The 14241-nt window shown below is 49.1% G+C and overlaps 1 protein-coding gene across 5 annotated transcripts in view; it reads right to left on the bottom strand.

Annotated features, from left to right (window-relative positions):
• EXD3 (exonuclease 3'-5' domain containing 3) overlaps window positions 1-14241 on the bottom strand; it is a 250773-nt gene that overhangs the window by 98453 nt on the left and 138079 nt on the right. For 4 of the 5 annotated variants that reach the window (XM_021533676.3, XM_077787868.1, XM_077787867.1 and 1 more), the window contains one exon: window positions 14077-14208. In XM_021533676.3, the coding sequence (XP_021389351.1) occupies window positions 14077-14208 (132 nt within the window). Of the gene's footprint in view, window positions 1-13525; window positions 13953-14076; window positions 14209-14241 lie in introns of those variants that run through there. The other variant, XM_077787870.1, reaches the window with a different exon arrangement.

Here is a 14241-nt window from a genome sequence, read left to right as displayed (position 1 = left end):
AGCTCATTTCACAAGTGGCTCCCCCAGCCACCACCACTTGCTTCCTGGGGCCTGTCAGGCTTCCAGGCACCCAGGCTTGCCAGGACACACAGGCTTCCTGGGGCCCTCCACAGAAACACAGCTTTAAATAAACATCTTTGCTAAGGCAGTGTCCCACGGGGTGGGGAGGGAGGATGAAACCCCAGGAATCACTTTGGCTCCCAGAGCAGCCCTGATGCTCCAGAGCAAGCCTGGGTCTGGGATTTGGGTCCTGAACCCTGCTGCCAGGGAGGCTGATCACACCCACCTGGGGCAGTTTTCAGCTGTATGCAACTATATATTCAGTGCATTATCCAGAGACCTTTGCATTTCAAGGCTATTGTTATTTTGATCTTTACAAACTCTGGAAAAAATTAATTCAATTAAGTCTCATCATTAGGAATTTGCATAAAGGTCACTTCAAGTCTTCATGCATTTCCTCTGGTTCAGATCCCAGTGCTCTTGGCTTTTCCCCCCCGTCACTTATAACCCTCTAGCTATAGGGCATTCTGAGTAAATCATCCACTACCAGTTTCCTCTCTTCAGCAACATGCATCCAGTTTTTCATGCAGGCTAAATGAAGCTTCAACTGCTTTATACAGCAGGAGCCCACTTAAAGGTACAGCATCACCTATAGAGAGGGCAGATTTCTCCTCAACTGAAAAAAAAAAAAAAAGAAAACATATTAATTTTGACTCCATTAGTGGGAGGAAAGATTTAGTTTCATTTGGCAGCACAAGTGCAAGCAATGAACCAATTCTTACATATTCTCTGGCGAATTCATTTGTGAAGCACGAAGAGCCCTTTTCACTCAGAATAATGAGAAACACCCTTGGAAACTGTGAGCTGTGCTCAGCCATGGCAGAGCCATGGCAAAGGGCACATGAGCTCCACGCTGCTCCACCTGCCAGGGTGTCTGGACATGACCTTTGTGATCTTTGGACAGGGATAAGCACCCACCTAACTTTGAGCTGAAGCTCAAATTTCAGCTAATCATATTTGGAACTGCCAGAGAGTCCAAAATGAATGGGAATCACCAGGGTAGGGCAGATCCCCCAGCCCCGAGGTTGGGGCTCCATGCCCAGAGCCAGGAGCGGGCAGTGCTGGAGCTGGGGCCTCCAGGAGAGCCCTGCAGGCACTGGCCATCTTGTCCCTGTTCGGCGGGCACCACAGGCTGGCAGCACGCTGGCCAGAGTGCCCTGAGCTCTGGGCTCGCAGGGCTCCAGCCTGCAAAGGCCCGCGCTGGCCCAGCGCAGACAGAGCCCTCCTGTGCCTCCCCTCCCTGCACATCTGGGCAGCTGCAGAGCAAGCCAGACTGGGGAGCTGAGCTGGGACAAAATTAACCAGCTGGTTTTGACAGGCCCGTTTCAACTGGGATCAGTTCCCTCAGCCTGCAGCCCTGCAGTTAAACGAGCACTTGTGCTGGGACGAGGGAGGTGAGAGAGGGGCTGGGGCAGGAAGCAGAGGCCCGGCTCCATCCGGCTGTACTGGCTGCCTGCACCGACTTAAAACTGTCATGAAATCCTGGCAGAAACATCCCAGTCCCATTTCCAACAGACCCTGAGGGATCATCCAGTGTTCTTCTGGCTCTCCTTTGCAAATGGCTTGTAGGAGCTGGGCCCACTGAGACCATTCACATGCCTAATTGCACCCATAAACATCATTGCACCATCACTGCACCCTGGGGACGGGTGAATCTTGTCCTGTCTTTGACACAGACCCTGACTTAAGTGTTCAAAGCCTTTCATATTTTTCCAAAAGGGTATTTTCAACGTTAAAACACAATAATGCCTCAAACTAGTGGGGATCTTTCCACCTAACCTTTTCCCTCTATTTATTCCATGTCCTCTACTGACACAGCTATCTCTCTCCTGCTAAGCAACCGGCTCTGTACGCATGGATGACTCTTTGCAACTGAAAAAATAACTTGACTGATGCGGCTTAGGTAGGAGAATCTGAGTGTGTGCATTCCTTCTGCGGCTGGCCCCAGGAAAAGGACACCCTGCCACTCGCAAACCTGGGAGGTCTTTGAGAGCTTGGCAGCGGTCCCCTGGGAGGCCCGTCATTAGCCGTTTCAGACTGCGGCGGGGCGGCGCTGAATGGGAGCCGCACAAAGCCCCGCCGCGCTGTCCTCAGGAAAGGCTCCCGGGCCTGGCAGGGGCTGTTAACAGTAACAATGATGACAATATAGCTGGGATTTTCAGGGCTGGGGACTTCAAAGAAGCCCTAAAGAGGTATTTTTCATTAAAGAGTAAGAAAGCAGCTGAGTATTGCTATTGGCACTAAAGCGGAATATGAATGTTACTGCGGTAAGTCACAGATCAGCGACAGCATAAATTGGCACTGATTTACATATGCATGAGCTACCTTTCTGTGTTTCTCCCATTCCATCGGGGCTGCAGAATCTGGGCAAAGCAGCAGCCCTTGGACCTTCCCTCCCGGACCCTGGGATGCTCCAGTGCTTATGAACAGCAAGGAGCAGCCGGCAAGCCCCTGAGCAGTGCCTGTGAGGTGCCACTGCTGTGCCCACACATCGATAGCACAGTGGGTGCCAGCTCAGGGCTCCAGCCTGAGCCCTGGCCACCCACAGCCTGTCCCCAGCTCAAACTGGGAGTGAGCCTGGGGCTCTCTGGGCAGGAATCACAGGGACATCATGGCTGCAGGCAGGAGAGCAGGAGGGGCTGTTGGTCCACAGGGCCTTTTCTGCATTTAAACTCCAAATCTGGGATTCCTTGGGGGTGAAAAGGAAGATGATCTTAAGGAAAAGTATTGGAGGGATACCGTGAAAGACTTCAGTGACAACAAGTCCTTCTCCTAACAGTGAGGATTTATGGATTGCTCTGCAGTTCCTGCATAGACCATGATGATAGCCTGGGAACAGGAGTGCACTGATAACAGCCTCAAGTTGTGCCAGGGAGTTTCAGATTAGGTATCAGACAGAATGGTCAGGCACTGGAACAGGTTGCCCAGCCTAGAGAGATTTAAGAGCTCTGTGGATGTGGCACTTGGGGACGTGGTTGGGGGAATGGTTGGATTTGATCTTGGAGGACTTTTCCAACTTTAATTATACTGTGCTTCCATGGTAAAACCATTACAAGCATATTCTGTCAGCAGCCATGGCCTGTCCTTGACGGCCTGGCCAGGTGACCGAAGGGTTCCCCAGAGCCAGACCTCACACCCTCCTCTCAGGTGACCCGTTGGCTTTGCCAGGCCAGGTCTAGGAGCCCTGTGTGGCTCAGGAGCCCTGTCCCGCTGTAACCACCTGTGGTTTGTGTCCCTTTGACCCAAGTCCAGGGCCAGCTTGTCCCCCTAAGAGCCCAAACCCAGAGCTATCATATCCAGCCAGCAGGGAGAAAGTGCCCACAGGGTTTGCAGTGCAGATTGACTTTCACACCTCGCTGGCCACACAGAAGAAACCCAATCTAAACAGCGTAACTTTGCATAACTGATTATTTTCACTGGGGTAATGTGAGCCCGCCAGTAAATGCCAGTAAATGCGGCTGATCCAGGGAAGGCCCCGCTCAGGGGAGCAGCGGCCCCACAGCCGCGGGCAGCCGGAGCTGGCCAGGCCGAGGGAGCCTGGTCCTGCCTGTGGGTGGGTTTGGTCCTGAGGGTGAGGCTCAACCCTTCACCACGGGGCACTGTCTGCACGGAGGGAAGCACAAACAACTTCTGAGTGCCCAACTCCTTTGCACAGTCAGTGACTGGAGTGTGCACAGCCATGCTGAGGGGAGCAGAACAGCGAGACAGGCCAGGGGGCAAGAGCTGTCTAGCTTTACTTGATGTCTTCTTAACTTTCTTTTCTACAATGTTCCAGATATTTTGAGGGGTTTCAGCTTTCAGGCTGACTCCCCAGTGACCTATTATCCTTGCACATTGATCACTCCATGCTGTCACCATTCATATGACCTTGTTTGTAGGGAACCATATTCCTCCTCTGACTCCTCTGTCACCAACTTCCTTCTCTCCAACCACCAGCTCATTTCTTCTTGCTAGGACCAAGCTCAGTGATCTCCCCTTCTTTAAAGTCCATGAAGTTAAGACTGTCAAATTAAAACCCCAACAGCTGCAGAGGTTACTGGTCCACCCACACCTATGCAGGGCACCCAACCAGGATCGGGCTGCTGCAGGTGGAACAGTCCATACCATCAGTACACCTGAGACGGATCTTGTTACTGAGATCCCGTTTGACTACAAGGTACTGATCCAGCTGTGGATATGAACTCCCATTTCAGCCAGATCAGTCTCAACATCTGTGTCCCCTCCCTAGGTGTGAGCTGCAAATGTGAGGGATGGACAAGTAGGTAGGGGACGAGGGCTGTCGGACCACCCTGCTGTGTGCAGGACACCTTTAACCACAACGTTTTAACGTGCAGTAACAAAAACAAATCTGGCTGTGTTCATCTCAGACATCAGCCTCTCCCACTTCACTAAAATGCCTCAGCAGGAGCAGCTATCCTAGAAATCATCAAGAGAAAAGCTAAGCTGGGAATAGGAATACAGAAGTTTTTGGGCATGAGACAAAGCCAGGCTTTCACCTGCATCCTGTCCCACCACTTCCCTGAATGAAAGGATGATCAACCCAGACTGTGTGTCTTATATTAGCACAAGTAAATCATCCAAATCCTGTTATCCAAAGAAAAGATAATGACTCACAAGGAGTGTGCCCTGAATGTTACATTTTCTACCTTTGCCAAAACTCCTACACTGCCATTTCTCCCTCTGAGCTTTCTCAGCCAGATCTTACCTTGGGCTTAGCTACATTTCATCACAATAGCTGCAAAATATCCTCTTCATCAAGACTGACACAATGCATGAATTGAGAAACTAATTTAAATGCTTTCTGTCTCTATTTTGACCAGTATACTGCTGTGGCTCTCCCTGTTTGTGTGTCCCTGTTTCTTAGTAGTCCTTGGATGAGAGGGTTTGCACAAATACAAAATGGTCTCTTTCATCCAGCCACTCATTCAGACCAGATGCACCTTGTGGGGACAAGGCCTTCCTTCCCAGAAAGGCCAAAGAAGCCCATGGATGTTGCTGACCATCATCATCAGCTAGAAATGCTTTTCCAGCAGTAGGTGCTGAAGACAGTCCTGCACCACATCTCACCGGGACCCATGGACACACAGTTTTGGCACAAGGAGTCACCTTGTCCAATTAATACCACGAATAACAGATACAGGCTGGTTTGTGCCATCGGAAGTGATACAGTTTAATGACTAAGGGTCTTCAGATAAATGCTGCTGAGCAATTACAGATTTGGCAAACTCTACATGGAAAACAAGTATGTGCAGCTCAGCCTATGGTGCTTCCAAGGAAGGCTCCAAACATGCCCGGAGATGCTACATTCCTCCTCTGAATGAACAAAGGTCTGCTGGTGCCACTGCTGTAGACTAGGGATGGCTGCAGAGCTGTGCAGTTCCAATGAAACACACTGCAGGAGTTAGTGGCATTTGCAAACACAGGACAATGGTTTTTGTGCAGGATTCTCAACAGGACTTGGGAAAACATTGGCTGGATACTGAGTTGTGGAGTGCTGGAGACCCTCTGCTCAGAAGCCTGGCTGAGAGAGCTGAGGGTGTTCAGCTTGGAGAAGGCTCCACAGAGATTTCAGAGCCCCTTCCAGGGCCTAAAGGGGCTCCAGGAGAGCTGGAGAGGGACTGGGGACAAGGGATGGAGGGACAGGACACAGGGAATGGCTCCCACTGCCAGAGGGCAGGGATGGATGGGATATTGGGAATTGGGAATTGTTCCCTGTGAGGGCGGGCAGGCCCTGGCACAGGGTGCCCAGAGCAGCTGTGGCTGCCCCTGGATCCCTGGCAGTGCCCAAGGCCAGGCTGGACACTGGGGCTGGGAGAAGCCTGGGACAGTGGAAGGTGTCTCTGCCCATGGCAGGGGGTGGGACTGCATGGGCTTTTAATGTCCTTGCACCCAAAGCATTCCATGATCTTTGTGCTGCTCCAGTGAGTCCCCACTCCCATTCAAACACCAGGAGCTGGCCAAGCCACCCTCACCATGACATGCAAACAAAGAATATTATAAGGGCACTAATGTTGAAAAGGAGGAGAAACTACACAGTGCATAAAACATGGGAATTTTGGCTTCTTGACACAGTCAATACAGTGAACTATGACCTCAGGAGGCACAGGGGACTGGAAACCAACAGAACTTAAACTGGCTAAAAATCTCTTGTTTTCTCATGACATTTGAGAGAAACCATGGGGACAGTTTCCTCAGGACAGATGGGAGTTAGAGCTGTGTCACTGCCTTCTCCAGAGAGTTCCTCATTTTCCTTACAGTCACTCCATCACAATCACCCACTGACCCTTCGTTACTGTCTCCCAGTGCACCAGCTTCTCTGCTGACCAACACACTTCATAGTCTGTCCAAACCCATGAGAGGAAGAAAAAGCCTTGTACAGGCTATATAAAAGGACATTTACTCTCTACTACATTGTGTCTTCTTTTCTATGCTAGTCTAAATACAAGTGCTGTTTTCACTGCCAATCGTTGTTTGCTTGTGCTGTTTCCACTGGCTAAAACCAGCATTTTTCCAGCTAGTGTTGCCCTCCAGGAAAAACCACACATTCATACCTTTCTTGCATTTAGCACAGGATAACAAAACTGGTTCCCAGGAATAAGGATGGCTTCCTCAAAAGAAAACATTTGCTGTCAGCTGAGGTTTGACCTCTAATGGCTAATTTGGCATCATCATTTTGAGCACTGGAATACATAACACTGTGAAAAATTAACAGCTTCCCCCCCTCCCTGCTGAAGTTTAATTTCCGCCTGCAGCTTGCAAGTGAAAATAAAAGAACCAAAATAAATACCCAAATCAAAACCTTGGGTACAGTCTCTCACATACATCCACAAAGAGAACCTCAAGACAAAGATCTGTAAGGGAAATTTCACTGGAAACCGAGCTTTTGCAGACACTGAGAAAGAAAGTCTGCAACATGAGACCGTCTTCCTTGAAGAAACACAGCTGATCCCAGCTCCGACTGCCACTGGGCTGTGTAAAACATAAACTTCACGCTAACCCTATGAAAACAGTCAACATGAGAGAGAGACAACAGTCTGCTCCGAGTTGCTGAAAGGGGAAAAAAACCTCTCAGGCTGTCATTCTCCCCTTACTGTGACCTTCATGCTCCACTGAATTTCTGAAGATACTGAAATCTTGGCAGGGAAGTGTACAGTCTGTGGGAACCAGGCAGTGACGGCTGGGCTCGCTGCTGAGAATTAGGCCCAGTCGAGCCCTTTTTTTGGGGACTCTGAGTTTTATGTGGCCAACAGTACAACGCTAAGCCAACTCCAGGCTGGGAATTTTATAGAATTGGTGCTGTGTGCACTCATGTATCGCGTTGCAAAGCCATCATGGACAGAGTGCTGCCCTCCTGCCTGGTAACCACAAGTTGGGGCTTGCTCAGTGTCTGCTGGAATCTCCAGTGTCTACAGGGGTTCCAGGAGAGCTGGAGCAGGACTTGGGACAAGGACCTGGAGTAACAGGACACAGAGAATGGCTTCTCACTGCCAGAGGGCAGGGAGAGATGGCATACTGGGAAAAAATTCTTCCTTGTGTGTGTGGGAAGGCCCTGACACAGGTCACCCTGGCACAGAATGGGCTGCCTCTGGATCCCTAGAAGTGTCCAAGGCCAGGTTGGATGAGGCTTGGAGCACCCTGAGACAGTGAAAGGTGTCCCTGCCCATGGCCGGGGGTTGGAACTGGATGAGCTTTAAGGTCCCTTCTGGCCAAAGCATTCCCTGATCTTTGTGCTGCTTCAGGGTGTCCCCACCCCTGCGAGTAACAATGACCACTAACCATAACTTCTCACTATCATTTCTAAACCATTAGAGGTTAGCAAATAAAAATCTCAACAAGAGACTGAAAAGAAGCAGAATTTGCCATGATAAATTATCCCAGAGTCGGATGGTATTTAATGACTGTCATTTAGAGCCACTCCACACAAAGAGCTGGTCCCTCTCAGCGAGGCGCAGCGGCAGGGCGAGGAGCACTTGCCACTCAGCCACTCAGCCAGCCCTGGACAAGTACCTCTGGAGGGCAATTCGCTCCTTCAACAGAATAATACCAGCTGTGCTTCCTGGCTGGAGCCTTTGCAGCACAGGCTGCAGATTACATCGGAATTGCCAAGCCCAGGATAAACAAAAAGATTAAGAGGGCCTCACCCTTTGTGTTGAACAATCACACTCAGAAGCAAGAAATCACAGCCCACGTAGTGGGCAGGCACCGGGCTGAGTTTGGGTGACTAGGGAGGAGTAAGCAGCTCACTCACACATCTGGGGAAACCACAGATGCTCTTAATCACAGGTTTTCCTGACCTGTAGGCGCTGACAAATTGCATCCTATGGATGAACCTTTTATTAAACCACAGAGGGTTTCCAAACAGTATTCTCTTTCTCAGCATTCCCAAGTCATTGAAATCCATCACATATGACCCTTCTAAATTCTTCATTTAGAGGGTGACACAGCACTTTCCAAAGAGATTTCAGGGCTGAAAGGAGGTAAATGGGGATGTGATGTTGCATCGGTGGAAGGCAGCTCAAAAGCTGAACCAGGGGCTATGAGAACATTTTTGAATTCTTTGATGATGTCTCCTACTGGAGCTGAAGATGCTTTTTGTCTTGATTGTTTCCCAAGGCCAGCCCCTTGCTGTCTGCTGGGGCAGAAACATTTCATGAAATACGTAGCCTTTAAACCTTACTGGTTTTTCTGTGTGCATGGGAAAGGACGGCTGGTATTTTAAAATGAATGAAATGACTGTTGCTCAGGCCAGGAAAGGTGACCACAAAGCAAAATTGCCCTGGTTCCACTTCCATGCCACGCTGGAGCAGGAGATAGCTGCTCAGCTCACAACTGAGTGAGAAAGACGATGCCTGGCAGTTCTCATCACCGTCTGGACCGACAGAGCAACCCACATAAAAGGAAGAAAAAAGCCTGCTGATCAGATTGGTGTGACAGAGGCTCATGAGAGACATGCACATTTTCAATCTAAACAACAGCTTGAGGGATCTATATTACTAATTATCAACTAATATTGCCAGAGTTCCCAGGCTGGCTTCAAAGGTTCTCGCAAAGTGCCCCAAGTACAGGGTTTCCATCTCATCATAAGGCTTTTTTCTTTGTCTCTGCTAAATGGATTGCTCCATCCTGGCCTCCCTCTGCATAAGTCAGCTTGCACATGATGAGCTTTGCAGCAATGAAATTTGTTACCTTAACCACAAAAAACCAGAAACATTTGCTGCAACTGTTAGAATTCTTTTGCACCTAATTTAAAAAAAAAAAAAAAAAAAAAGGTGGTTTCCTCTCTTCCTCCCCCCTCCTCCCCGCCTACTCCTAATCCCATGCTAACACCTTTGTAAAACTGGGGTGAGTAGTTTGGAAACTGAAAGGGGGGGGGGGGGGCAAAAAAAAAAAAAATCAGATCTCCAGACAATGAAATTGAGCAGCTATCTCTCATATCCTGCAGTGCTCAGGCTGAGGTCATAAGTTAAACAGGACATCAGAATAGTTGATGTAATTTGCTTATTTAGGATCAGAGCATTCAGTGATGTGCAAGAGACAACCTATTTGAATGTGCAGATAATCCCCCTCTCAATGTGGGGCTGTTCAGATGCACAAACTGCAGCTGGAGCCTGGGACTGCTTTCCCCTGCACATTTATTTTTGCAGGGGATATAATTGCAATCATTTTTCCTTGCAGGAAAGCCTTGAAACCTCACCTGGGATCAGCCTCCTGTTGTGTAAGGTATTGTTCAAACAGGGTCCCTGCCCCAGCCAGCTTAGAGGCTAAAGGGTCAAGTCAAACAGAGGGTGGGAAAGGAAAGAGAGGCCCGGGGGAGGTGGGGGTAGCACAGCGACCCAGGTCCCGCAGCCCGCTCCCCCCCTGGACCCGAGCAAAGCCTCAGACCCAGAAGTGAGCTGAGCAGCAGCTACACTTCTCAGTAAAGCCCAGCACAGCTTTTCTGCAGATGGACAGGCCCTCCTGGCTCCAAACCCAGCTGCAGAGCCTCACAGCAGTGAGGGTTTTACAGCAGTTAGAAACCTTTAACCACAAGGTTCTTCCAGATTCCAGGAGGAATTCCTTGGTGAGCCCAAACAACACTGAACACAGCTGTCCCTTCAAGCCATAGTGACAAACCCTTGTGATATAAAGATGTAAAACTAACAACTTGCAGTGTTTATCTCCTCAGTTTATCACCATCCAAGCTGGGATACCTCCCTGTCAACAGCACTACTCACCCCAAGCCTGCCAGCCCTGTGCCTCCACTGATTCCATACCAGTGTTCTTTCACTGACACAAGTTGGCTGGGCCAGACACCTCAGCCACGGGAGATGAAACATCCTGGGCCCTCGGGCTCACCAAGCAGTCAGTGACAAGGCCCTGGCACAGGGGCATGTTCAGAGGCATAGCCCACACCTGCTTTGGGTGGACTTTCAATCACATGGCATGGAAAAGCAAGATGGCAAAAGTCATACCAGTCATCCAGGTAATGGATCCTGCCAAAACATGGCTGTTCTCAAGAGACAATTCATTCTCCTTTAAGAGACTGGAATGACATGAAGACATGGAGTTCATGTTTTCCTGCTGTCTCACCGGGCCATACCCAAGTGTCACAGCAGGATGTCCCAAACAGGGACAGCACCAGGAAGGATGGGAGGCAACCACTGCTGCACCTGGGAGAGGAGCTGAATTTCACCCCATTATGAAATGACCCCTCTGTCAGCTGTCTGTGCCCATGGACTGGAGCCCATGCCTTCTTCAGCAGGTTTGGGTGCTTTTTGTTTTTTCCTGCTTGAACTGCTAATGCTGTGTTAGAATCTCCTCCAAGCTGTGGAGAAACGAGCACCACTGATCTCCTGGGTGAGTTGAGCTGTGAGCTGATGCTAAGGCTGCCCACAACAGCCTCCAAGAACTCCACAGAAATCTTCCTGACTACTGTAAGGGTTCAGTATGTTGAACATCCCAAACATTATTTCACACTGTCCCTTCCTGAAGGAAGTATTTCAGCTGTCTGAAAAGAAGAAAAATACAAGATACTCAAATGAGTGAAGAAATGACCAGCACATGACATTTGCATTTCAAATACAAGGAATGGGTTTGTAACATTTTAAGCTATGAAATGTAGAACTTCTATAGGGTTTTTTGTATGTCACCAAAAGATAGAATTAATCTTATTTTCACTCAGCCCCACTAAAATGTTCCTCCCCAAAGGCACCACCAGGCTTAGCTACAGCTACTGTAGGGGTGGCTTCACCAGGATCATCACTGAGTCCTTATAATGCAGCACTTGAGGAACACATGGAATGAAAAGTTTATTCCTGCACCACCACTGACATCTTTGGCAGCAGTCTCCACACCTGAAGCCTTTAACTGGAGAAACCAAGCTGAAGCCCAGCACAAGTGGGAGCAAAAATGCTGAGCAGCCCCTGGATGACACTCCCTGTGCACTTGCTGCTCTAGGTCAGACAGGGGTAGCCAGTATTGGCCATTGTTTTAACAGAAGCAGTATTTTGGCAGGGTTACAAAGCAAGCCCATTCTTTACATCTGTAAAAGATAGCCCGTCCATTCCTGCTGAGGGAGCTGACAGAGGAAACGTATTTTCCAGCAGTCTTGGGTACAACATTGAATTGTGACCTATTTTTACCACGTGCTCGGCACTACACGCATTAATTGTTATGACAACATTTGCTGCCATATTCACTCCAGCCATTTACAGAACAGAGCCCAGGAGACAAAAGAAGCCCCTGCTCCATGAGACAGAGGGAGCAGGCAGGATGCCACATTGCTTCCTGTGACACACAGCCAGGGCTGATGACACAGATAACCCATCCCGTGCTGGTAGGTCAGGCCCAGCTCCAGGCAGGAGAGGGAGCAGAGGAGTCCAGCTCATGGGTCACTACTGCCCATCCTCCTCCTGCCTAGCACAGACACAGCAGCACTTGGCTCTTTCTGGAGTCCTGCTTTTGTGCCCACCATGCTCTCCCACTGTAGGAGCAGCCAAAACTCTCTGTCACCACTCTGTCACCCCTCAGCAAAGTGCTCTGCAAGGAAGAGCAGAGCTCAGAGCAGTCTGGGAGCCACAAGGTCTGTGACCCAGCTCCAGAGCAGCACAGACAGGCTAGCAAGCACAGCTCAGCAGTTTCAGGATCTGGCCTCCATCCTAATTAAGCCCAATTAGGTTTAGAAAGAATGAGGATGTTTTAGGAAGGATGTATAAAAGAACTGCTGAGGTTTCTGTAGGCCATGTGGGCCCAGAGCACCCTCCTGAAGGCAGGAATTGCCTCTGTTGATGTGGGCTGTCAGTTTTCCAGAGTGCTGGAGGATGATCCCTCTCCGTGTGCAGCCCATGGCTCCCCTTGCACACAGCCTCGGGAGGTGCTGCTGGGAGAGCTGGGATTCTTCTCCAGAGGATCAGCAGCACATCAGCCAAACCTGTGCTGTCTGCAGAGACAGCTGAGCAAAATCTGCTCCAAAATGCCAAGGCCTTAAATGAAGGTAAATATGATTCAGAACAGGGAAAAGTTTGACAAATCAGAATCTTCCCATCCTGAGGGGTGTAAAATATGCAGCTGTTCCACCACCACAATTTACAGGGAAGGCATTTCTCCTGGAAGTAAGAGAACACTTAGTATATATTCCTAGACAGACTGATTACCCCTCTTTATATTGTAAACTAAGATAGCATGTACTAAACCCATAGAGTTAACCAGTTCCAGACCTCAGATCCTGGGTGAGGGGCCAGTTCTTCATTGTCTGCTGCACAGTCTTGTGCATTTATTAGAGACCACAGAGTTTCCTGCAGCATGGTTTTGTGTGTGTGTGTGTGTGTGTGTGCTTATTTTTGTGGTTTTTCAACACCCATCAGGAGGAACACTGCTATTTTATGGGATGTCAGGGAACTGGAGAATCCATGAGTATTTTTAAAGGTTTGTTTAAAACAGCCAAGAAGCCAGTGTGCCACTATAAATATATATATGTATAACAACTGCAATCTGTTCTGGGACAATAAAACCACAGGGCTGAAGGCAGTATCCCATAGCTGAATATATCCATTTATCCTGCAGTAAGATGAACCCCTGTTCTGTGGATCTGACCTGCAGGGAGTTTCATCAGTCTCCTCTCACAGCCAACCTACTCAGCTGGACAACTCTCATTTGCTTTCTCAGTTACAGATCAAGTTTCAACATCTGACAGCAGATATAAACAGAGGTTCAGGACATGCTCTCTGCTGTGTCTGCTCCTACACCACTTGTACAATTCCATTGGGCCAGGAGACCCCAGATCTCTACCATGAGGCATTGAGCCAGACTCATTGGCTTTTTTTATCTCTAAGAAAAAGCTAATTTTCTAACCAGCTTGCTTCTTTTTCTCTCTTTAAACACTGATAAGGTGAGAGATGCTGAAGTTCCTTGTTGGTTTGTAATGCAGTTTGGGAGGGGATAGGTTTCGGCGTGTTGCTGTAATAAATACAATAGTGAAATTAGAAGAGAGGGTGATTTGAGCTAACACAATTAAAATTTATTCTTAACAGCAATCCACAGATATCCTGTGCCAAACACAGTCTGAAGCCATCAACTAGCATGGACATGAATTAACCTAATAGCTTCTGAGAAAAAAAAAAAGAAGTCCTATGAAAAATCCTCCTATTAAAGTAATTAAGTGTTAACAGAATCACAGAGCCATAATTAAACATGGTTTATAATTAAAACAGCATGTGTCCTAGACAGAGGACACGGCAACAAAGAGAGTCCAACCATGACAGCTGATGCCAAAACACCGGCCAAATACCAAAAATCAGAAAAACAAGGGAGTTTCTAGTAAAGCTGCAGATGCAGAGCCTCTGATCCTCTGACTGAGCCCTCAGCACTGTGACAGATGTGACTGCACTCAGAACTCCTCACGGCTCTTCCAGGTGCTGCCAAAGTTCAAGCAGAACTCTTGGGAACCAAGAAGACACCGAGTGCAAGGCCCAGGACGCCAAGACAGCGCAGGGAGCAGTGGGTGAGCGGGAGCCGGCGCTGGAGCCAGCCTCGTCCTACCTGGCAGCGGCTGAAGATGTCACCCAGGGACACCTGCACGTTGAAGTGCTTCAGCACCTGCAGCGCCTGTTCCTTTGTCTTCTCGGAGCAGTTCACAGAGAAACACCTTCCTTCTCCCACCTGGGAGCGCAGCTGCAAACCAGAGACACGAGTGAGGCCGAGCGT

The sequence above is a fragment of the Lonchura striata genome, chromosome 22, assembly GCF_046129695.1.
Source record: "Lonchura striata isolate bLonStr1 chromosome 22, bLonStr1.mat, whole genome shotgun sequence".
In the NCBI taxonomy this organism is placed as follows: domain Eukaryota; kingdom Metazoa; phylum Chordata; class Aves; order Passeriformes; family Estrildidae; genus Lonchura; species Lonchura striata.
The sequence above is the reverse complement of the archived record's forward strand: the minus strand, read 5'-3'. Positions and strand labels throughout refer to the sequence as shown.